The sequence below is a fragment of the Lontra canadensis genome, unplaced genomic scaffold (assembly GCF_010015895.1).
Source record: "Lontra canadensis isolate GAN:19392208 unplaced genomic scaffold, GSC_riverotter_1.0 scaffold29, whole genome shotgun sequence".
In the NCBI taxonomy this organism is placed as follows: Eukaryota; Metazoa; Chordata; class Mammalia; order Carnivora; family Mustelidae; genus Lontra; species Lontra canadensis.
This window is the reverse complement of record NW_022631023.1, coordinates 10,608,814-10,633,992: the sequence shown is the minus strand read 5'-3', so window position 1 is coordinate 10,633,992 and position 25,179 is coordinate 10,608,814. Positions and strand designations below refer to the sequence as shown.

The window sequence follows — 25,179 nt, the reverse complement described above, 5'->3', positions numbered from 1 at the left end:
AATCAGCACCTGACTCACAGTAGAGAAATGGTTTTATGTATGCCAAACAATAATCACAATTCCCTGTTACGAAATTTTTTTCTCCCAAAAGTGTATAGCACCTTCCTCAAACATGTCGAAGATTTGATTCTGTAGCAGTAACGGTCCTGGTAGAAATTCGTTGATACCAGTTTGCTTGTTGAGTTGATCTGAAGCTTCTCTGACTCCTCATGATGTTATTTTTACACACATAATTTCTGGTTTGGAGGAGAAACCTTCTGATACTGTTGAGTTTCCTAGAAGTACTGATAGAGAAGATGGAAATCAGTGTTTAGTAGTGGGGAAGTTCAGGAGCTGAAGACTCCATTCTCCCACTGGTGCTTGCCAGCTGTGTGGCCTTCACCAAGTCTTCAACTTCTCTGATTCCTGTTTCCTTGGATACTGAACTCAGGTGGTCATTCTCCATCCTTGTTGTCGTGGGGATCAAATGAGATCATTGCTCGATGTGCTGTAGGGATGGTGCCGCTGCTGTCCACGCAGAGCCGGGGGTCTGTGCCAGTGCCGGCCACGGGAGAGGCCTGCGTGCGGTCCCACCTCACACTGCGGTTAAGCCTCTGCCAATGTGCGGCACATACTGCAGATCTCCTCTTCTGATTGCTTCACCTTGTTCTGTGCTGGCGTTCAGCTTCTTGAGAACACCTCTGAAGAGAGTGCCTGCGCCGTCGCTAGGCAACTTGAAATGCACAGTGGCCATTCCTCTTCCACGATTGGAAGAGAGAGGATGGAGATTGCGTGTGTAACATTTTTTTTTAACTTAACCACAAAAGGGTTTCATTTTAACAGCAAAGCCATGAATCCTTTTGCCTTTTTGTTCAGAGAGGAGCATGTAAAATTTAGCTAAGGATTTTTAGCCAGGTTCTTGGTTGGAAAGCCCTGAACAGGAAGAGAAACCCCTTCCCTCATTCATGTGCTTTCAGGGATGTGCACTAGGAGTGCTTTCTTCTGCCCCTTTTCCAAGGAGAATTTGTTGAGGGTTGGTGTGACCAGCATTCCAGAATTTGCACTTCTTGCAAGTGCTTGGTTAGTGCTGCTGCTGCTGTCTGAGGACCACACTTTGAGAACTGCTGTGTTGACTCATTAGTTGTCAGGCCTCTGTGTGCGGTGCTGGATTGGGTGGTGCTGTTTTTCTTTTGTGGATGGAATAAATTCAGATCCTGGAAGAACCCCCCCCGGAACTAAGCCCAAACTGCTGAAACACTTAGCCCCACGTTCCGGATTCCCGACAAGGGGCATGTGCCCCACCAAGGACTCTTGCTGTCACTTTGTTCATTCACATTTAACGATTTTATCTCTGGTCCTTTTACTCTCAGACTCCTCAGCAAAGGAGGAGTAACATTCGTAAAGGGTAATATATATGTGTATTGTATATAGACACAGGACCTCCCTCCTAGTTGGGGAGGTTCATGGTTTAAGCTTGGTTTTCTGGTATTAATCAATGTCTGGTATGTATTTGTTTAAGGTAGCGTTTTCCAAAGTGTGGTCTCTGAAATACTAGTTAGACAGACATACTCTACCAAAAAATGGTGTGTGTGTGTGTGTGTGTGTGTGTGAGAGAGAGAGAGCGAGAGAGAGCGAGCGTAAGCAATTAGATACGGGATCCTTTGGAGAGTCTGATCCCTTCTGGAGATGCGCAACGTATGTGAGTGTAATAATGGTGAGAAGCCCTTCAGTAAGTTGCCTTCATTTATCAACTTTGACTGTTACCTTTTATTTTTATAACACTCATTACTATTCTTCACAGTGACTTTCGATTAAAGAGGACATGAGAGATGAGAGGCTAATGTATTTTGGAGTTACCGGGGGGTAAAGATTTAAACTTGAGTGGTGTGTCAGATGTCTGTAGTGTGGAGCTTAAGGGTAGTCTGATATTCTCCTGACTTCAGCCAGCTCTCCCCTCGGGTCACTCCCAGCCATGATGTTTCTACCAGGCTTTTTGTGCATTTGGTAAGGCCTGTGTGTGCCTTGCACACAGCCACATCAGGGGTCACAAACATGTATTAAGTGGATTATATGCCAGGATTATGTGCTGGGTGCTGGAAAGGCTCAATTTTTTGAAGTGATTAAGAAGAAACAGCGGACTTGTTTGTTGTAAACTTAGCATTCGAAAGTTTTTAACTCTTGGAACATCCCTGGAGGCATGGTATATATCTATAATTTCGGTGAGGCACTGGTTTGAGTCCTGGGGTTGGTATGTGAGAGCCAGTTGTTCTTACCTGACTAACGAGTGAGCCTAGATGTCCTCCAAGAATGCACATCACGCTGTGGTACTGTTGGTATTATGTGTTTGTTGTTCTTACATTTTATGGGAGGAAATGTCTATCCTGGTGGTATTCCTAGGTCTCTGGATGGTTCTTGTGATCTGTTGTGGTTCCTGGTCACAGGGAGTTTTCCGTTGAGTCAGGGACATGCCTGCACATTGCTGAGCTAGGCACTGGCCAGAGAGATACCCGGGCAGGGGCCTGGCACAGCAGTGACCACCTGGCCTGGCTGACAGCCCGTCTCCGCCACGGTTACTTCCCGTGTTGTTGGGGGATTGCCTCTGTCCTTCTCCATCCTTGCCCGGGTGGGTAGAAAAGTACATAGGTAGGAGAGATACTGCTGCCTCAGGGTTATGTGGGGGGTCTCCCCAGGGGAGGAGGTGGTACCTGGTGTTTATTGCTGTATCAGGTCTCTGACCAGTATATGCCAAAAAATCAAGTACGCGTGTGGTATTCCACATATTAGTTAAGTTGTGCCCCAGGTGATGTGAATTAGACTAGGAAGGAGTTAACCAGATGTCCCCTTTGCTCTTTGGGCACGTTGGGGTGGTTGGGAGGTTTGGGTCTTCTGGACCAGATTCTAGACGGAGGATTTGGCCTTACTAAACACCTGTTGTCTCTAGACAGTGTCGGGAAATGATTGGAGCCTGACGCAGGTTGGGGGGAGGCAGGTGGGGGGTGGGTCTTACACGCTTTCTCAGCTCTGGATTTGCTTTGGTCTCCTGGGGACCCGTTGATTTTCCCTACTTGGTACCTTCAGATGCTTACCTTTATCAACTCGGAGCAAGGGAGGGTTGGCGTGGAAGATGCTTACTGTAGACCTCAGAGTCTGAAAGGTGACGATGTGACGTGCAGAGGGGAGCAGTGGTGGGCTGGCTAAAGAGGGACAGGCATTTTCTGAGTCGTGGTGTCAGGCGCCGGCTGCCAGAAGCGCTCTGGTGTCAGACTTCAGGGCTGCCCGGACTAGCGTAAGGCTCTCTCTCCACTAGATGGGGCTGGGCTGAGACTTAGCGGGCTTTCTGGTAGAGGAGAGACAGCCGTAGTACACACTGTGGTCCATAGTTCCGTGCTGGGCTTGTGCTTGTTTGGAAAAGGATGCCCCCGACGGGCTTTGGCCGTTCCTAGCAGGTCCGATTTTACTGCGTGGAGATGGAACTTAGTGCAGAAGGCGTGTGTGAAGGAACTCTTACGTGCTGAAGGAGGTTTTTCTTGCCTGTTTTGTCCCTTTCTCCATTCTCTTCTCTTTCGAAACGTGAATAGGTGCTTATAAGATCTGCTGGCCTACATGTAAGATGCCCTTCTATTTACGGGTAAGCGGAGTGATAAAAATAACTGGCTCTGTGGTGAATCATGGAATTTTACTGACTCGCTCCCCAAACGTGTCTGCAGCTTTACTCCAAGAGAGCTGGCACCTGCTCTAGACGGGATTGAGGCTTCTCTGTAGTTTTCCTGTTAGCTGACGTTTCCATGTTCTCGTGCTTTCCTGCCCGCAGTAGGCCCAGGCCAGCCTCGCTTTCCTGCCCGCAGTAGGCCCAGGCCAGCCTCCTGACCCCGTTCCTGTGCGCAAAGGTGCTCCACAGCTGGGTTTCAAGGCAGAGCTGCTGTGGCCTTGGAAGGGTTCCTTTTAGTGGCAGCGTCTCGAGGTTTGTAAGAGTTCTCCACTAGGTTTAGTGGTTTTAAAAATGTATGAGACCCAACAGATATAAAAGGAAATAGGGCTTTTCCATGCAGAGGGTTCCTTGGTTTTAAGGTGAAGAATTCACTGTCTCAGTGAAGTCTGAAGCCAGCAAGGTTTAACTGATACGGTCTGGAAACTGGCATTCAGAAGGATCTGTTTCCTCCCATCCGAAAGGCTGGAAGATGCTGGAAGATGCTTCATGGCGTCAAATCCCTCCCATCCCCCTCCTCCACCCCCCACCCACCGTGAGCCACTGAGCGCTTCAGTGGAAATTTCCACTTGTCTGCTAGGGGGAAGGCGAGGCTGTGAGTGTGCGACTGTGTCTGAGAGAAACAGAAACAAAGACTATCACTCAAATTCAGGCAGGCGCTTTTACGCCAAACTTGTAAATAACAGGGTTAAGACAAAAGTGAAATAAAAAACAAATAATGACCTTTAAGTGTAGGAACACTGCATGGAGACACATATCTTCCCTCAACAACCTGGGGGCAGGCGGGGGTGGGGGGTAGGTGGTGACAGCTTAGGCAGAAGGTGACTGAGGGAGACTGGGGCTGGGACCCAGAGAGGAGGAGTGAAAGGCCAGGGAGAGCTGCGGGCGCCCTCGGCAAGCCCGTGCTGTGCATGCAGCGTTCTTGGGGGCATCATTTTCCGGGATTGGGTCGTCTGTCCTGGGGGGGCCGTTCTCTGGGTCTTCTTCGATCCCTGGGGTTTCAGTCACGGTGGCGGAGAGATTGGGAATGTTAAGTGTCTTAAGAAATAAAAAGGAGGGTCAGTTAGCACTTGAACACCACGTGGGCAGGTTCTAGCTGGGAAACCGTTCACTCCACCTTTAGAAAACGGGACTCTGCGCTGGGGGTCGCATCAGTGTATGGAACCTCTGTTTGTACTTTGTCTCTTTGCCTCTAGCTGCCATCTCTCTACTTCCAGTTCGGCAGAGTTGGTGCTGCGTAAATGTTAAGTGCTTTTCTGTAGGCGAAAGAGAGGCTTGGGTAAAGCTGATTTCTACCTCGTAGATGAAGCGTGATTCTATAATTAGAACCACACATGGGGAAACCACACCTTTCAATGTAAACACTGCTGGGCTTTGTTTAAGGCAGGGGTGATACTGACATCAGCCCGGGCGGCCCCATGTGCAGGACCACTTCACGGTGCCACCGAGCAGCCGATCGAACGATCTAATTAGACTGTAGATGGCTAAACGGGGCTTTCCAGAATGATTTGTCCACGCACTGATTTAATTGTTGATTAGAGAATGGAAAACTGGAGGGCTTTTTTCCTTTTTCAGAAAGCCAGCTTTGAGGTATGTCAAGGCACATGCAATTGTAGTCAAAATTCTCAACTATTCTCTAAATTGTGAGGCTGGAGATAAGAAAGAGTCCACATGTGTTGCGAGTTTAGTCTTGGTTTTGGTTCTGCCTAGCTCGGTTAGGGTAGAAGTAAAGGTGGGTATTGAATTGTGGTTCTTGAATCCTCTCGATCCTCGCCTCTTAGGGCCAGGCTGGCAGTGGGCAGAGGGCTCTCGGATTCCCCTGGAGACTGAGACATTCCTCGTTTGCGCCCTTCCCTGAACAGCCTCTCATGTGAGTTTCAGAATGGCTTTTCCGTGGTAGCCTTCAAGATGTAAAGAGTAGGGTCAGGGGAATTCAGGGTCATTTTTTTCAGCTTAATAGTTGTGGACCTGTGTGGTCACAGGGTGGGGATCCTTGCTGGCATCAGAGGCTGCTGAACCCACTACTCTAACAGGCTGTTTGTAGGCTCACTTTCTTCAGATGCCAAAATGGAAAAAGGCAGGGCTGCGCTCTGTATGCTGTCATGTCACCGTCATTCCTTGGGTCATCCTTCTGTAGTTAGAAAAGCCCAGCAGCCGGGAGTCAGATGTCCATTACTGTCATTTCCAGAGCCTCCTGCAGGACTGGGGGACTTGTATAGAGTGGGACCCTGGTCTGACAGCACAGTAGCCCTGTGACCACTCTCTCCAGTGGGACTAAATGTTTTGGGAGGTCAGGGCCATACGTACCTCCTTTTTAGCCTCTTTTTGAGGTCTGCCTGTAATAGGTGTTCATGGACCAGTTAAGTTTGTCCGCTTACCTGAAGACAAACAAAATATATACATATATAAATGCATATATACTGGCAACGCCCAGGAATTGGTCATGGCCTTTTCTGTTTGGGAAAGCCGTCATGGGCTGTTGACCTGTGTGCTTGGGCCACTAAGCCATGCGGAGATTGAGTTTGTCCTCGATTTCTGCTTGCCTCCCCCGTGGTGGGGAGAGACCACTTCATGCCCTGGATGGGGCTGAGCTGGAGGCTGAGAACTTCAGCTTTCAGCCAAGAGTGGTGACTACAGTAAGATCTGCCCATCTCTGAAGCCACTTGCCCTCTTCTCTATTTTGCTGGTGGTTCATTTTTGTGGAAATTTCCACAGTTTAAAAAGGAGCATGGGAGTAGAAGCAGTCTTTGCCCACACGAGCCCTAGGCACAGATCAGCGGGGTGATAAGCATGAAATAACTGTCACTGCTGTATTTGTGGGCACAAACCTATCTGCATTTTGGCCTTGCTCTTGTTTAGGTTTGGTTGCTAGCGGGAGTATCATGCCTGGGGGAGGGAAGGCACACTGCATAGAAGGTGAAGGCCGGAAATGTTTTTATAATAACAGGGATCTTCTAGAAGCCCAGTTATAGCCTAATCTTAGGATGTTTAGGCCTTTTTCGGGGTAGGATTTCTTATCGTTGAGAAGCCTCTAGAGGCTGCAGGTACCAAGAGATGTGGTTGACAGAGTGCGGAACTGTCGGGTCTGCTTTTTACCCTGTGTCCTGGAGCAGATCTGTTCCCCTGTTCCCTTACAAGCACAGTCGGCTTGGACCGCATTGTCTCTGGTCCTCTCCACCACTTACATTCTGTGCTTCTGTAACCACTGGTCCCAAAGCTATGTGTGGCTACTTTCCTGGAGTGAAAAGACCTGCTTTGTTAGAATCCTGGCTGCTGCCACTTAGTAGCTGAGTGACCTTGAGCTAATGACTTAATCGTTATAAAACTCAAAGGAGGCCATGTGTGGGAGGACCACTTTAAAAACTACTAGAGCAGTAGTGTTGCTAGGAGAGGGCTCCTGGGCCGAAACCACACGCAACACCATTTCCTCCTTCCATTTTCTGAATTGCCACATGGAGTGGAGCATCTACTTCCTGTTCCTCTTCTTCCTCAGAAGCTGTTTAAAAGATGTGAAAGCACTTTGAAAACTAGAAAGCTCTCTCTATGGAAGACACTTTCCTTTTAATTCCTGAAATAAGAGGTTTCTTCTTTTTTTTCTTTAAGATTTTGAATTATTTATTTATTTGACAGACAGAGATCACAAGTAGGCAGAGAGAGAGAGAAGCAGCGGCGAGCCTGAAGTGGGGCTCGATCCCAGGACCCTGGGATCATGACCTGAGCCGAAGGCAGAGGCTTAACCCACTGACCCACCCAGGCACCCCAGAAATAAGAGGTTTCTCATAGTAGCTGGCCTCTAGCTTCCATCCTTGGATAGTCTTTTTACCCTTATCGTGAAATGGTATCCAAACGCTTTGGGGGTCTTTCTTAGGATGATTTGGTGAGTGCTCGTGTGTGGACATTGTTGTTCAGGAAGACTGTGTGAGACTTGATTTGTGGGCAGTCGAGTGGTTGTTGGCAACTGCATACCCACTCTTTCTCTTAAAAACATGTTTAGACACCGACGCTAGCCCACAAAAATGCCTCTGGTACAATTGAATGGAAAATGGGAGAAAACAATGGTTGCTGAACCCCAGGTAGGGTATCGAATAACTTGAATACTTGACTGCTGGGGCAGGCTTAACTGGAGAGCAGGAGCCCCCTGCGGACTTTCTGGAAGGAGGCGGGTACTTCCCAGGACTGGCAGTGGTGATTGCCCGGGTTATAGAGTGCCCAGAGCATGTCAGGCCCTTGCTAAGCACTCGCCTGCATATTACCCCATGTGTAACACGTGGCATTTCACCAGCGCACTGCCTCAGGCCGTTGGTGCAGGGCTTTAGTGTAATAAAAGAGGAAGACTATTTTAGGGAACCTAGACAAAGGGCAAGGGAAGAGGAAGGAGCTATAGAGTCAGCTATGGTGGGAATGTTGGTGAACAGGGGTGGAGGTCATAACTTGTTGGTGATAGTTTGGAGGGACACTTTGATGAATACGAAGTGAAAGAACAAAGGAATAAAATCGAAGAAAGAAATGCCGGGGGTTTGCTGAGTGCGAGAGTTCCCTGCCCTGGCCACCAGGCGGCCAGAGTTACTGCAGGCTCGCAGTTAGATGGAGGGCTGGGGACTGGCAAAGAGAAATTTAAGATTGATCACACTGACTTTTTAGGCTCTGTTGCAGAGCCTTACTCAAGGTAAGTAATCAGTAATTAAATGTTGAACAAATGAGCAGTTCTTAAGTTGGGTGATTGCAAACCTAGTCCCTTTTATATGGAGTAGAAATAAACAAATGGAATTGTGTTTTGGAAAATTTGGCCATTTGGTGTATAATTTTCAGAGTAAGCCCAAATGGTAATCTCATCAGTGAGCAAACGTTACGAGTTACTTCCTCGAGAAGTTTGCCTGATGGTGGAAGAGTTCATACCATTTTTTTAAAAAAAGATTTTATTTATTTGAGAGAGAGAGCGAGAAGGAGCAGGGGGAAGGGCAGAGGCAGAGGGAGAAGCAGACTCCCCACTGAGGAAGGAGCCCAGCGTGGGGCTCAATTCCGGGTCTCTGGGACCATGACCTAAGCCGAAGGCAGTTGCTTAGCCAACTGAGACACCCAGGCACCCCTACACTATTTTTAAAATAAGATTTATTTATTTATTTTAGAGAGAGGGTGGGCAGGGAAGGGGCAGAAGGCTGAGGGAGAGAGAGAATCCTCATGCAGACTCCCCTGCTCAGTGCAGAGCCGGACATGGACCTGAGATCATGACCTGAGCTCAAACCAAGAGGTGGATGCTTAACCAACTGAGCCACCCAGGCACCCCAGTTTATGCTATTTTTATTTAATTTCTTGAGAAACTCTGGGAGTCTTTGTTATCTGTAGTTGCTCCCTCATCACCATTACCCAAATCAAATCATTCACCAAGTCCTGCCCATTCAGCTTTTTATGCACCATTATTAAATCAACAGCTTTGATTTATATAGATATAATTAACAACACAATAAACTGCACATGAAGTGTATACTTTAATAAGGCTTGACACACACATATATATCTCTGTGAAATCACTACAATCAAGATAATAAATAAATTGGTCACCCTGTAATTTCCGTCCCGTGTCCTCTGATCATTCCCTCCACTCGTTCCCATCTCTAACAACCAGAGGTCTGCTTTCTTTCCTTGTAGATTAGTTTATATTTCATAGAGTCTTACTTAAATAAAATCAGAGAGCATGTGCCCTTTTTCATACTGGTTTCTTTGCACCAGCAAAAGTATTAGGAGATTCATTTATATCGGTAGCTTATTCCTTTTTATGCCGTTGTATGGACATACCACAGTTTATCAGTTGACATGTTTGGTTTCTTTTAAAGACTTTATTTATTTATTTGACAGAGATCACAAGTAGGCAGAGAGGCAGGCAGAGAGAGTGGGGAACCAAACTCTGAGCAGAGAGCCTGATTCGGGACTTGATCCCAGGACCCTGAGATTATGGCCTGAGCTGAAGGGAGAGTCTTAACCCACTGAGCCTCCCAGGTGACCCCAGTTGACATGTTGATGAATATATGTGTCATTTCCAGTTTGGGATTGTAAGTAGAGCCATAGTGAACATTCACATACAAGTTGTTGTGTGGACTAATGCTTTAAATTTTCTTGGATGAATACCTAGGTGTAGAAGGGCTTGATCACAACAGCAAGTGTATGAACTTTTAAGAAAATACCGAAACAGTTGTATCATTTTGCGTTCCCACTAGCAGTGTATGAGAATGCTGGTTGCTCTGTATCCTCACTAACACTTGGTACGGTCAGGCTTTTTTTGATTTTAGCTGTTCTAGTAGGTATCTCCTCGTGGTTTTAATTTGAATGTCTCTAATGTATTAAGCATCTTGGCAGGTGCTTCTTTGCCATAATATATCTTTGGTGAAATGCCTGTTCAAATTTTATGCGCATTTTTAAAAAATTGGGGTTTTTTAAAGTAAATTTTGAGTTTTTTATATTCTAGAAACCAGTCCTTTATCAGACATGTGATTTGCAAATCCCAGTCTGTGGTTTGTCTTTTTATTATCTTAATAGTATCAGAGAACAGTGTTTAGTTTTGATGAAGTCTAGTTTATTGAATTTTTGTTTATGGATTTTGCTCTTAGTGCTGTCTAAAGTTTCTTTGCTTAGCTGAAGGTCATAAAAGTTTTCTCCTGTGTTTTTTTTCTAGTTTTACAGCTTTATACTTTATATTTAGATCTGTATTAAAGTTTGAGTCAATTTTTGTATATGATACAAGTATGGATCAAAGTTCATTTTTTTTGCACACAGATATGGAATTGTTCAGCACCATTTGTTGAAAAGACTGTCCTCTTTCTCTTTGAGTTGCCTTTACGCCTTTGTCAAAAATCAATTGTGCATGTCTGTATTTTGTGCATATATGTATGGATCTATTTCTGGACTCTGTTCTGTTGAGCTGTTTGTGTGTCTTTATACAAATACCATACTGCCTTGATTACCATAACTTTCCTTATAAAGTCTTAAAATCAGGTAGTGTTAATCCTTCAACTTTATTCTTTTTTTTTTTTTAAAGATTTTATTTATTGATTTGACAGAGAGAGATCACAAGTAGACAGAGAGGCAGGCAGAGAGAGAGAGAGAGAGGGAAGCAGGCTCCCTGCTGAGCAGAGAGCCTGATGCGGGACTCGATCCCAGGACCCTGAGATCATGACCTGAGCCGAAGGCAGCGGCTCAACCCACTGAGCCACCCAGGCGCCCCTCAACTTTATTCTTGATATCAAAGTTGTTTTGGTTGTTGTGGGTCCTTTGAATTTCCCTGTGTAGCTTAGAATCAGTTCATCAATTTCTAACAAAAATGTCTTAGGATTTTGATTGGGATCCCTGGGAATTTATAGATCAGTTTTGGAGAACTGGCATCTAAATAAATTTGAATCTTCCTACCCATGAACAAGATGTATCTTCATTTATGTCATTTTTCTTTAATTTCTTTTAGTAATGTTTTATGGTTTTTAGTGTACAGGTCTTGCACATCTTTTGTCAGATTTATCCTTAAGTATTTCATATTTAATTTCAAAGTGTGATTATTTGTTGCTAGTATATAGGAAATACAGTTGATTTGTGTAGACTGCAACCTTGCTAAACTCACATATTATTTCTAGGATCTTTTTTGTAAATTTCTTAGATTCTTCTATACACACAATCATTTCATCTGTAAATACAGATAATTTTAGCTACTTCCTTATCAATCTGGATGCCTTTACTTTTTACTGCCTTATTGCACTGGCAAAAACCTCCAGTAAAATGTGGACTAGAAATGGTGAGAGTAGACACCCTTGTTTATTCTCAGTCTTGGAAAAACATTAGGACTTTGACCAGTTGGTATGATGTTAGTTACATGTTTTACAAAGATATCCTTTGTAACGAAAGGTTGAAGAAGTTCCCCTGTATCCCTACTTTGCTGAGAGTTTATCAGGAATTGGATATGGAATTTGTTAAAGCTTTTTTTTTTCTTCTATTGAAATGATCACATGATACAGTTTTTCTTTTCTTTTTATTATGTTCTGTTAGCCAGCATATAGTACGTCATTAGTTTCTGATGTAATGTTCAATGATTCATTAGTTGTGTATAACACCCAGTGCTCATCATAATATGTGCCCTCCTTAATACCCATATTAATGTTTTTCTTTTTTAGTTTGTTAATGTGGTGATTTACATTGATTAATTTCAGGTGTTAAACCAGTCTTGCTTTCTATGATAAACTCTGCTTGACCATGATGTATTATTCTTTGTATATATTTCAGTAGTCTGTTTGCTAAAAATTTTTTTTCATTTATGTTTGTGAGAGATATTGATCAGATTTTTTCTTTTCTTGTAATGTCTTTGTCTGATTTTGGCATCAGGGTAATGCTGGCCTCATAGAACAAATGGGGAAGTGTTGTCCTATTTTCTGGACCAGTTTGTATCAAAATCGGTGTGTTTTTCCTCAAACGTTTGGCAGAATTCACTGGTGAAGCCATTTAGGGCTTTGGTTTTCTTTGTGGAAAGTTTTGTTGTTGTTGTTGTTGTTTTGTTGTTTTTTCTTTTAAAGATTTTATTTATTTATTTGACAAAGAGAGAGCACAAGTAGTCAGAGCAGCAGGCAAAGAGAGAGGGGGAAGCAGGCTCCCTGCTGAGCAGAGAGCCTGATGATGAGGGGCTCCATCCCAGGACCCTGGGATCATGACCTGAGCCAAAGGCAGAGACTTAACCCACTGAGCCACCCAGGCGCCCCTGTGGAAAGGTTTTTAACTACACATTTGATTTCTTTAATAGATACAGGGCTATTCATGTTACCTACTTTTTGGAAGAAGTTTTGGTAGTTTATATTTTTCAAGGAATTTAAGTTGTCAAATTTACTGCAAAATTTGTTTATAATAGTCTTTTCCATTCTTTTATTATCTGTAAAATTTGTATCCATTTCACCTCTGTCTTTCCTGAATATTAGTAATTTGTCTCTTACCCTTTTCTACTGATCGGTCTGACTAGAGGTGGATCAATTTTACTGGTTTTAGTGAACTAGTGTTTGGTTTCATTGATGGTCTCTATTTTTGTTTTCTGCTTCAGAGATTTCTGCTCTGATCTTTATTCTTCTTTTTTTTTTCCTTTTCTTTTCTCTCTTTTTTTCCCCCCTTGGTCTTATTTGTGTTTGTAATTTGTTCTTTTTTTTTTTTTTTAAGATTTTATTTATTTATGTGACAGAGACAGCAAGAAAGGGAACATGGGTGGGGGGAGTGGGAGAGGGAGAATCAGGCTTCCCACTGAGCAGGGAGCCTGATGCAGGGCTCTGGGCTCAGATCCCAGGACCTTGGGATCATGACCTCAGCTGAAGGCAGAGGCTTGACGACTGAGCCCCCAGGGGCTCTGTTCTTTCTTGTAGTTTCTTAAGGTGGAAGTTTTGAGGCTTTTCCTTTCTTACATAGGTGTTTAGTGCTATAAATTTCCTGCTTTAGTGGCATTCCCCAAACTTTGATTTGTTGTTTTCGTTTTCATTCAGTTGACATTCCCTCTTGATTTTTTTCTTTGACCCGTAGGCTATTTAGATTTATGTGTAGTTTCCAAGTATTTGGGGATTTTCCCAAGTGTCTTCTGTGAGATCCGAATCCCTTTTGATTTATTGAGACTCATTTTGTGGCCCAGAATGTGGTTGACTTTGGTAACTGTTCTGTTGGCCACGGTGAACAGTGCGCCTCCTGCTCTCCTTGTTTGGGGGGTTTTATAAATGTCAGATCCGGCTGGTTGATGGTGCTGCCCGCTCTTCCGATATCCTGGCTGATTTTTGGTGTACTGCTTTTATTGATTACTGAGAAATATTAAGTCTCCAACCATAATTATGGACTTGTTTATTTCACTTTTCAGTTCTGTTCGTTTTTACTTCCTGTATGATGAAGCTCTGTTGTCCGGTACTTGCACGTTTAGGGCTGTTGTGTCTTCTTGGTGAGCTAATCATTATATATTACCTGTTTTTATCCCTGGTAATTTTCTTTGATCTGCAATCTGCATTGGTATTACTGTAGCCACTCGAGCTTTCTTTAGATTAGTGTTTTTGCACGGTGTATGGTTTTCTGTCCTTTCCGTTGTAATAATTGTTTACTTGAATAACTTTCCCACTAGGCTCAGCTAAGGGTGAATGTTCACCTGGGAAGTGGTTTTATATGTTTTGAACTCTCTTTGTTACGGAATTATACAAAATGTCATCCCTTTTCTCCTAACTCCCTTGTCAAATCTGTCCATTTTCACTTTGGTCTCTTCTGCTTTCTGTGAGAATCCCACCTTCCGTGCTAACACTACCCCTTTAGGGGTTTACTGGGGACCTGGTGTGTGTTAGCCTCTGTTCAGGGTGCTGGGACGGAGCAGCAGAGTCCGTCCTAGGGCAGATACGTTTTAGTGGGATGAGAGACCGTAAACAGCTGTGTCCTGCAGCGTGGTGCTGAGCGCCGTGGGACGCAGTGAGGCACCGAGTAGGGCGGAGGGAGTAAGGTGGCCGTTGGGCAGGCAAGGGGGGCTGCTTCAGGAGATGTGATCAGAGAGGACCTCTCTGACAAAGTGCCGTTGGGACACAGATGTGATGGAAGTGAGGCCTGAGCTCTGTGGAACTCGGGCGAAGAACATTTCCGGCAGAAGGAACAGTGAGTGCAAAGACCTAGGAAGGGAACATGCTTGGGGAGGAGAGTGCGGCTAGAACAAAGTACGCGATGTCAGAGGTCACCGCAGCCAGCTGGAACATTGCAGAATTCTGAACTAGAGCACCGAAAACTGCCCTTTCGCAGCCCTGTGGTTCAAACCGAACAGTGCAAGGGAGGCTTCGACTTTAGAATTGAGAGGCGGGCGTGGGCAGGGAGGAGGGCTGTTTCTTCCTTTGTAACACCGTCCAGCCGAGCTGATGAAGTTGTCCATGTGGTGAGAACAGTGGGCTGGATGAGACGGCCTTCTAGATCAGTCTGCTGCGAGTGGAGGAATGCTCGGTTCTTTGCCTTACCCAGGATTCCCGTGATGTGCTTCTGTTGTCAGCTCTCGAATGTGCAGGACAGTCTTAAACAGATCCCAGGCCTTTCAGAACCTTTTCCCTTGTTTGTGAAATGTGGCTGTTGGTAGGTCCTGTGCCTCTCAGGTGCATTAAGTTACTTGCAAAATCCTTTAGGAAATGAGAAGACTAACCTAATGTTTTCTCAAAAATGGTTTGAGAAATTCAGCCTCGTTGGCTAGAACACTCTTCTTCCTTAGACACATAACCTTACTATACCTTCGGTTCTCTGCACTCTAATGTCACAGGCTTCCAGCTACCACGGAGTTCGTTCGGATTCAGATTCTCCCAAGATTGGAAGGGGACCGGCCATAGGGAAGAGGGAAGCTGGGCAAACACTTCTGGTCAGCTGGTCAGCTGGTCGTTTCTGTTTTGACAGGGGCATGCATGTGTTTTCACGGAGCTGATTTTATCTGGCGAGCAGTAGAGTACAAGCGTTGACCCAGCAGTGGGAGTGTTGCACTGCAGCGCGCAGGAACTCACAGACCTCTGCTTTGTTGCAGGTATTTCTTGGTGGACTTTTATGCACCAGCCACAGCTGTCCAGAGCATAATGGAACATTTGTCCCGAGACATTGATGTGATTAGACCGAATGTTGTAAAACACCCTCTGACCCAGGAAGTGAAAGAGTGTGAGGGGATTGTCCCTGTCCCACTCGAAGAAAAACTGTATTCCACAAAGAAGAGGAAGTGAGAAGATTTACCACATTTTAGCTTTGTATTTAATTCTCTCACTTTTAAGTGTCATGGATTAAAAATTTACAAACTTGATGCTTATCTGTTATGGGTGCCACTTGATTTTTCTAAGGAATTTCTAGCTCTCGAACGCCCTTGCTGTGTGAAGTTGGGGGAATGGCTTGCTTAGAGCCACTTTGCCATCTGAGGTGCAGGACACCATTCTTGATTTACTTTCATTAATGTAATTTCTTTATCGAGGAGGGCTTTGCCCTCTAACAATGCTGACACCATTTTGCAGAGCAAAGCTTATAAAAACGGCCTCGGATTGCAAGCTAGTCCACTTAGACCGTATAACCATACAGAATAAAAATTTAAGACCACTGCATTATATGAGTAACTTTTGACCAGAATAGTAAACATAATTTCAAAAAAACCTCAGGGAGGTGCTTTGTGTCTTCACCTACCCCAGCAGCAAACTGCCCGTGGTCCTGCAGCTCGTGTCCACCCCACAAGCTAACCATGGGCGCCCAGCCCAGGTGCAGAGACCGGGGAGAAGTTGGGGGTGACGGGGGTGGGGGAAAGGGACATGTCTATCTCCCAACTGTGGGGCCTTTTGTAAGAGCAGTAACTTTCTCTTGCATCTCACAGTTAACTTGTCATCGGGTGGGTGGTGGTCCGTGTAGAGGGACACGGATGTTCCGTGGCCGGAGCGCTGGAGCCACTTCCTCTCATTCTCCTACCCCAGCACCTGCCTCCTCCCCTGTCCCTCTGCCCCAGTGGGCCTCTTTGAGAAAGTAGCCACCTTTGATTTCTTCTCTTCCTTCCCGCACCCCCCACCCCGCCCCGTCCCTGCCCTGACGGGTTGGAAGCCAGTTCCTTTCGAGTCCGCTGGTGCCAGAGCCTGTGGCCAGAGGCAGTCTGAGCTCTTAAATAGGGAAACTTACAAGAAGGTACGTCTCCTTTTTTTGGTTTTTTATTAGATACTTACGGACCTACTTTTTAAAAACATGTCCTGGAAGTAAAAAGACAAGTTTTGTTTTGAGGGGGTTTTTTTTGTTGTTGTTTTGGAAGGGGGAAAGGTTGGTTTGGGGACGTTGTTATACTTTGGAGACTAAGAACCAACTAGTCTTTGCTTGAAATGAGTGTAATTAAGGTTACCATATTTAGCAAATAGAAATGCAGGGCGCCCAGTTAAATTGGAATTTCAGATAAACAACGAGGCATTTTTTCCCCATAAGTATGCTCCAAATATTGCGTGGAACATAGAGCAGAAAACGATGTGTTTATTTGAAATTCAAATGGACCTGGGTGTTCCATATTTTGTGGTAACCTTGGTGTAATACCTAAGCCAGAGACAGGGTGTGCTCTGCTCCCCAGGGAAGGGGAGGGAAGGGAAGCCGGCATCCGCCTGCATCCTGACTTTTCAGGGGACTGCATCACCCTGAGGCGGGTTTGGAGAGCTTGGAGAGTTAATAGAAGACACTGTGGCTGGTGAGCTTTTCCCTCGGCCTGCCAGAGAACCGATCCAGAAACTGACTGAAATTTCATTCCTGGTCCGTTCCAGATAATCTGTTCTGTGAGCCTTGATTTACACAGCAGTCTTAGAATCTCTAAGTGCTACCGGCCTTAAAAAAAATTCTCCTTTAAAAGACGTCCACCTGTGAGCTCTGCCCCAGGCTGAGGACCCAGCCTCTCTGGCAGCCAGATGGCTTCTGAGGCGTGTAAGGAGGAGGCTTTCTCCTGGCACGGTCACTGGCATCCCCTCTTCAGGCTCCTCCGAGCTGGTGAAATGGAAGAAGTTGACCAGCCTTTCCGCCTTCCAGAAGAGGTGCTGCGCCCGGGGCGTCCGTCGGCAGCCCAGTGACAGAGCTGCTACACACGTCGTCGGGGCAGCTGCCGACCGCTAAGCAGAACCTCCAGTTATGGTAATTCATACAGTTAGATCGTGTTAGAGCAGCGAGGGGCCCAGAGATTTGGTTTGGTCTCTGCCTCTTTTAAACCATGACAAGACTGAGACACAGATGTGCAAGATAGGGGCCCCGAGCACTGGGAGGAGCCCGGCTCCTGACTTAACCCTGGGCTTCCTCCCTTTGTCGAGCTGCCCATCTCTGCCTTGTCACGCTCCTGGATTCTTTTTTGTTTGTTTGTTTGTTTGTTTTAAGATTTCACCTATTTCCTTTTTTGTTTGTTTTTAATTGACATAAAACCGACCTGTAATGTTACATTAGTTTCCGGTATACAACATAGCGTTCTGATATTTTTGTACATTACAAATGTACAGAATGATCACTCTGATAGGTCTAGTTACCCGCTGTCACCATCCACAGTTCTCGCAGAGTTAGTGAGTGACTCTCTTCCCTCTGCAGCACCGTGACATCCCCGTGACTGACTGACTGCAGACCCGGGGTTGTACTGCTCCACTCCCTTCACTGCCCGTGCCACGCCCATCCTCCTCCTCCTATCTGACAACCGCTGGTTTGGTCTCTGTGTTTATGAGTCTGTTTCTGTTTTGTTTTGCTTTCTAGATTACACAGAGATGGGAGATCGCAGGGTAATTGTCTTTCTCTGTCTGAGCTGCTTCACTTTGCCCCACACCCCAGGGGCCATCCATGTTGGTGCAGATGGCCCGATTGCATTCTTTTTCTTAAGAGCCCAGAGAGCACGGGGGTTCCACTTCCTCCAGAGGCAAAATACTATAAAATAAACTCTCTTTGAAGAGCAGTCGTTCGGTAAAGAGGGTCATTAAAAACTGTAGGCTGGAAATAAAAGGGATGAAGTGGAGGTTATCTGGGAAAATAGGCTATTTCCGGCTTCATTAGGAATTTCCTGAAAGCGCGGGCTTGCGGCCAGGGCCTGGGAGAGTGTGAACTTGTCCTGGCCGGGTCGAGTGCACTTGGACTCAGGCACTACCTGAGGTACGTTGCCCATCTCCTTAAGGCTGTGTGTGTGCTGTCTGCGTGCCATATCCTGTGCCACACACATCTTTCCAGGACCTTCTCTAGCCCTTTCAGGAACCTTGTGAGGAAGCACTGTGTCATCCCTGGTGTTCAGATGAGGAAACAGAGTGATTTGGCCTTGACCCCGCAACTGCCAAATGACAGCTGGGATCCTGAAGTAGGGACCCTGACGCCACCTGGTCGTTTCCCTACAGTAACGGTGAGCTTGTCCTTGTCCTCTCAGGTTACACAAGGCCCCTGGGTGTCCGGGGCGAGTTCTTACCTCTCAGCTAGTAGCAGTTGTCCTCATGGCCCGAGTGTGGTGCTGGCACGTTCTCTTCCTGCACTTGCTAGTCCCTGGGAAGTCGACGGACGTTCTTGAGCATTCCAGGTCATGCTAGTGTTCAGCATCCTGTGGCACAGTTTAGAGAGAGCTAGGAAGGAGGCTGGCTAAGTAGGGCAGTCTTGCAGTGTGCCACTTGCCTGCCTTGGAAGCTCCAAAGCGAAGCCACAGTCCCTCCCTCTGAGCTGCTGATTCACAGCTGGAGCCTCAGCCACTTAGTCGCATCCCCCCCACCCCCACCCCACCTACTCCCCCTCGCACAACACCTGGTCTTGGAGCAGGGCAGGTGTGGAGGTCTTTTCCAGGCTGCGTGTTTGCTGTCAGAGGCCAGAGTGTCGGCTCCTCCCGGCCGGGCTGCCGGTGGCCTGCGGCCCCGTTCTGCTGGTCTGCGCCTGCAGCGGGCGTCTTGGGGCGAGGTGTTGGAAGCAGAGTGGGCCACGAGGGCAGCCCCTGTCTCATGGGCTAGTAGGGGAGAAGGCAGGAAAGTGTGTGTGGTGCCCGGGGAGGGGAGTCCTGCAGAGGAAGTGCGGGTGAGCTGAAGCCTGGAGGGTGAGCCCGCCCTGCGCACGCAGGGGCCCTGAGAGCCGGAGCTGGAGAGAGGGATGGGGCGCTGACGAAGAATCCTGGCAGAACTGGGAGACAAGACTCCCCAGGGCTAAAGCCGGGGAGTCCGAGTCTGCCCAAGTGCACTGAGCCGTAGAAGCCCAGGAGGCCAGGTGCCACGGGTGAAGCAAGGATTCCAGAGCATTCCCTTTGGGCTCCTTTCCTCGAAAAGACACTTCTTCCTCAGATTTGTTACCTTGACTACTTGTGGCTCACTGTGGAAGGAGCGAGCTTCTGGAAGTGCTTTGTAGCTCGCATGGGGTGGGCTCAGCAGGGAGGTGGAGAGTGCGATGGAAGTCATGGACCCAAGAAGCCAGTCTCAGGTGTGTCTCGGAGGCTGCTTCCTGGAGACGCGAAGTCATGGAAGCATTCAGCAGGCGTCTGAAGGGGAGATGCCTACATCCCGTACCAGGGAATGTCAATAAGGAAAGGCCTAGGAGGCCCAGGTGAGCCTCTAAGGTTCTTTGCTGAAAGACCACATGTGTGTCGATGGAGGTGAAACTCTTGATCGGGGAAGGAGTGAAAGCATGAGCCGGGCTCCCCTCCTTCTGGTCGAGTCCAGGAAGGTCATTGTCTACCCCAACACCCCTGGCGGATCCTTCAGCAAGAGCTCGATATGAACAGTATTCCTTTACTTTCCTTACCACTCTGTATTATACCCATTCTGCAGATGGGGCACCCGCGGCTTAGAGAAGATAAGTGGCTCGTCCAAGGCTGCAAAGGGAGGAGCTGGATTGGCGATTTGAAAGCCCACTTTGGGCTCAGCATCCTTTCTCGGGTGGGTGCCTTGTAGGCCGTTCTCCCGGGAGCTGCTTCCGAGGAAGGTCCTGCCTGGGCCCTTCCTGCCGTGCACCTGGACCAAGGACCCGGGCTTTATCATGGAAGGAGGGGAGAGCGCGGATCTGGGACTTCTTGGGAGTGTTTTTAATCTCAGGTCTTCAAAGAGATGTCATGAGAATGACAGAATAAAAATGTTCTTGTACCCTGGAGACCAGGCCTCCTTTCTGCACGTATTTTCCTCTGCCCTGTAATTTCCCACAGAGTTTTTTTTTTTCCCTCCATACTCCAGGGGTATGTTTATAAAGTGCACACATGGCAAGTGATGCCCTGGGGCAGGATGCAAAGATGAATGGGTAGTGACCCTGACCTTGGGGCCCTCATAGATAGGGGAGGTGGAAATACTCCGCTATCTGAAAACAGGCTATGATAAAAATAATAATTAGGATCCAAACTAAGTGTTGTGGAAACAGAACTGGGTTCATTAGTACTTGGAACAGGGTGGGGGGGAGTTTTCCAGCAGAGAGAGTGTTTAAACAGGCATGGGCACGTGTATTGGGAGCATGGGTGGCAGGCGATGAGAGGCGGCAAAACCACGCGGTGGGTTTTTGGAGCACCTGGCATCCTGATTGACCAATTCTCTACCCTGCCTGCGTATTTGTCAGAAAGAAATGATGATACAAATTCACCGTGGAGGACGGGATCGGGGGGTGGTTGAGATGCGGTTTCCAGATGCCCGCCAGCTGACGGACAGTGGGCTGCCCAGACAGTGTGCGTGCCCAGTGACCCTTGGTGAACTGGGTGTGCTCGCAAATGCTGCGTATGGGAGCATCTTGAAAGTAGAACTCACGCTCCTTTTTGTAGTATGGGCTGTGGCCACTTCTCGTTGGGAGGGCTCAGGGGAGAGAGGTGATGCACCTGAGGTTGACCTGGAGTGCCCTGTCTTCTGTCCCTGGGAGCAGGCCAGGGTGATGTCGGTGGTGGGAAGTTCACAGAGCAATTTGTGGGATCCTTGGTCACCTAGAAAAGAATGTAGTGTGACGAACGTAGAACTCTGGGTCAGAGACCTGCTCAGTGGCCCTGCGTTGCTACCCTCCAGTCACAGGATCTTGCTCGTTTCTTCCTCAGGCTTGGGCATCAGTCTTCAAATGGAAAATGTGGCCAGTGAACCAGTGGGATTAAAGAGCCTTCCAAGCCTACAAGGCCCTAGATCAAGTCCCACTGCCTGGTTTACTGATGGGTTGTTCAATCAGTGATTTGGGAACCTGGCAGGGAGACGGGGAAGGGTTAAAATTCTTTCTCTGAGGCTTATTCTTTGCACACTTCTTTTAGTCTAGCTGTTGTTTCCATGGCCTGCCAGTGGGTTCCATGGGGCTGTTACTCTAAACAGAACAGGTGCCGTACCTGATCATGAGAAAACAGCAAAGGGACCCTGGAGGCCAGTGCAAGCATTTGCTGGGCTCGAATTGCCAACATACTTTTTACTCTGGAAACACAGTGTTAAGGCACATGGAGTTAAAACCAAATACAGGCCCAAGGCACTCTGTGATTCCACAGGAGGAAGACACGGTGTGGTGGCCAAGAATTCCCTGGATAGTGGCTAAGTCTTGTTTTTGGAGGGGCGTACCACGATCCCCAAAAGTCAACCCCTAAGTATAGTGACAGCAGCAGTTCCTAAATAACCTTGCGCCTTCCCAGATCCCCCAAGCCCAGCGGGGCAATTAGCAAAAGATGCCTGAAACCAGACCGTGTCTCCACAGTGCTGGGGACCTCTGGGTTATTGATGGTGGCGTCTGGTGTTGCCAAATTGGCGTCTTTGTGTTCTATTGGTACCCCTTCCCCTCAGAACAAGCTGAGCTGTGCCTCCTCTGGGGAAGGAAATCAGATGAAGATTTGCCTGAGATGATTCCATTGTGACTGGAAAAGACAAGGATGCATTGTTGAGCGGACAATGCCAGAAGTAAGGAATATGCAAAATGGACTGGACCTCTCCATTCCCAGTAAGTGGGAGACCATTGTTTCCATAAAGCTCCTATTGAGCTAAATGACTTGAATGTAACGTTCTTTGTCCAAAGGAATCCCAAAATGTAGGTACCTCTTTATGGAGGATTAGATACTGCTGTTTTTTTTGTTTTGTTTTGTTTTGTTTTAAAGATTTTATTTATTTGAGAGAGAGCGCACAGGAGCAAGGGGAGGAGGCAGAGGGAGAGGGAGAAGCAGGCTCCCCCCAGAACAGGGAGCCCAACTTGGGGCTCCATCCCAGGACCCCGAGATCATGACCTGAGCTGAAGGCAGACACTTAACCGACTGAGCCCCCCAGACACCCCTGCTCTTCTTTTGTTAGATGTCTGACTCTATTACGTGTCAGATCCCATTATTCAAAGATTCTGTATTTCTAAATTGCCTATTTGCAAAAACTCATTTGTAAGCCCCCCGAATCAATATGGTATTTTCACAGTCATTCCTGGGTGGGAAGGCAAACATTTGAGCCTCCGTGGAGTCCTTTCCCAGGTGGGGTTGTATAAGGTGATGCTCTGCCTTGTTGTTTCCGCTCTCCTACCAAGAACAAGTGTGTGTGTGTTTGTTTGTTTGTTTGTTTTGCCATCTATTGTCATGTGTGCCATCATATTGTCTAGTGTCATGTTGTTTGCCTCTGTGTGCTCTGTTGGTGATCCCGGCGTTTAAAATGGCCCAAGCATAGCACTGAAGGGCTGTCTGGTGTTCCTAAGCACGAGAAGGCTGTGATGTGCCTTAAGGAGAAAATATGAGTGTTAGATTAGCTTTGTTGAGGCACGGGTTACCATGCTGTCAGCCTTGTTCAGTGTTAATGGATCAATATAAATTAAATAAGGTGTCTTTAAAAAGAAACACGCGTGAAGCAAGACTGTGTGTTGATGGGGCGTCCTAGAGGTGATCAGAGGCTTGCAGGAACCCAACCCTGCATTTCTCCTAGGAGCTTTAGGTCTGTATTCTCCAGAGTGTTTGCAGCCCCACCTTTATAGGACACAGTCTCTCCAGTAACAAGACCCTGGGGTTCATCCTTTGTTTTTCTGCTGAGGACTCCTTTGGCATATTTCTGTAATTCTCTTTTATCTGCAATAAAGGACTTTTATTCCCAGCATCATTCTTGACTTTGCTTGACTGGCTGTCTTCCGCCATCCTGCCTCCCCTTCTCGTCCGCCATATTTTCATTCTCCACAGTCCCGTCCACTAGAGAGCTCTCTGTCTACATGAACCCTTCTTTTAGAAAGTACCTCAGCAGAGGGGTTTGGTGATGTGGCCAGAAAGAGCCAAGACTGTAAGAAGACAAGAGCCCGGACACAACGGTCCATTTACATCCCAGCTTTAGGAGCGAGCAGACTCCTATGGGGTTTAGGTAAGGCCATGGAAAGGAGTAATTTGGTAAGTAGTCTAGCAGTCCCCCACTGCCACCCCTGGCACGGCTCCATCATAGCTTAGTGATTTTCACAGCATTCTCCAAATCCAATACATTTTAATTACCTTTAAAACAAGAGCAAAAGTTTGGTCACAAGGCAAAATCGCAAGGAATTTTAAAGGTGCTGATTTTATAGTTAATAGTTATAACTAGTGCTTTGAAGGCTTATTTTTCTTCCATATACCTCTTACCAGATCTAAATATAATAATATGGCATACGATATTTAATGTGGTTCAGCCAAATATTAAGGAAATTAATCCCTCATCCCTCCTAATCATAATGAAATGGTTTTAGGTTCAGTCTCTATTCTGGGCAAATGTGATGCCCTAACAGTGATTGTGCTCATCTGACAGCACTCTTCATACTTTGCTTGCTTTCTTAAAACGTGCATAGAAACGTTCTCCTTTAAAAAAAAATATTTCAACATACATAAAAGTACAGAAGACACTAGAACAGATGTGAGGAACTTACCACTTAGTTTGAACTGATACTGTATTTTTGCTCTATTTCAGATCTCTTAAAGAAATAAAATGTTAGATATGGTTGAAATCCTTTCAAGTATCTCTTCTTCCAAGAGGTGACCATCATTCTGAAGTCAGTGTGCATCATTTGTCTCATTTATGTGTACGTCCCCCTCCATATATATGGAGTTATAATTTATAATACTGCTTCGTGGACTTCAGCGAACTACATGGATTCATGGTATGGAAGCTCCAGCTCTTCAGCACCATTTTTATTTCCATTAAACACTATCGTTTTGAGATCTGGATCTAGTTCGTGGATCCCCTTGTCCCATAAGATGCCGCATGTGACTCCATCACTCTGGCCACTGGCCTCCTAACAGGCAAACCCAGGTTTGCTGGGGAGTGTTGCAAGCAACCCTACAGGGCCCTTCCTGGCAGATTACTCCTGGGGCATATGGGTATTTCACTAAACATTGAGTTGCTGGCTCATTGGGTATTTTCATTTTCACTTTTATTGGTTACTGTCCGATTTCTCTCAAAGTCGTCATACCTACTTACATACCCAACGGCAAGATTTGAGATTTCCTGTTTCAAACACCTCCCGGTACGTGGTATTATGTTAAAAAATTAAAATAACAAACTTTGCCAGTCTAATGAGTGTCAAGAGTTACTTCTTTCTTAAACTTGTATTTTCTCTATTATTAATAGGTGTGAGCTTATCTTTTTTAGAAAGATTTTATTTGTGTGAGAGAGAGACAGAACATGAGTTGGGAGGAGGGGTAGAGGGGGAGAGAGAAGCAGATGCCCCGCTGAGCAGGAAACCCGATACAGGACTCGACCCCAGGACCCTGGGATCCTAACCTGAGCTGAAGGCAGATGCCCAACCTACTGAGCCACCCAGGGCCCCCAGACGTGAGCTTATTTTTATGGAGATGGTCATTTGGGCTTTTTTCCCATTAATTGTCTCTATATATACTTTGCTAATTTCCTTCCTGGATTGTCATTTTTTTCTAACCTGAGAAAACAGGAAGGCAATGCTTTCTATACAAGCGTGGTTCGTGAAGGTCTAAGACCACCACTCTGGTCTCACCCTGCCACTGGCAGGAGTGAAGAGGGGGGCCCAGATTCTATGTGCTTCTGGAGATACCCCCTCTCATTTTTGCTTTCCCCCACTTGACGTTCCCTACACATGCACACCTGTCACACACAGAGTCAGGCTCTACTATCTCCCTCGAGAAC

The 25,179-nt window shown here is 46.6% G+C and overlaps 1 protein-coding gene and 1 long non-coding RNA gene across 4 annotated transcripts in view; both read left to right on the top strand.

Annotated features, from left to right (window-relative positions):
- The window catches only part of MRPS6 (mitochondrial ribosomal protein S6), a 66,906-nt gene extending 51,427 nt beyond the window's left edge, over positions 1-15,479 (top strand). For all 3 annotated transcript variants that reach the window (XM_032865386.1, XM_032865385.1, XM_032865384.1), the window contains exon 3: positions 15,207-15,479. In XM_032865386.1, the coding sequence (XP_032721277.1) occupies positions 15,207-15,396 (190 nt within the window). In that variant the 3' untranslated portion in view covers positions 15,397-15,479. The remainder of the gene's footprint in view (positions 1-15,206) is intronic.
- Positions 15,480-18,013: 2,534 nt separating this feature from the next.
- Positions 18,014-24,570, top strand: LOC116872263. Its single transcript, XR_004383618.1, has 3 exons — positions 18,014-18,536; positions 21,886-22,039; positions 23,989-24,570. It is a non-coding gene; the product is annotated as an uncharacterized LOC116872263 (long non-coding RNA).
- Positions 24,571-25,179: the final 609 nt, after the last annotated feature.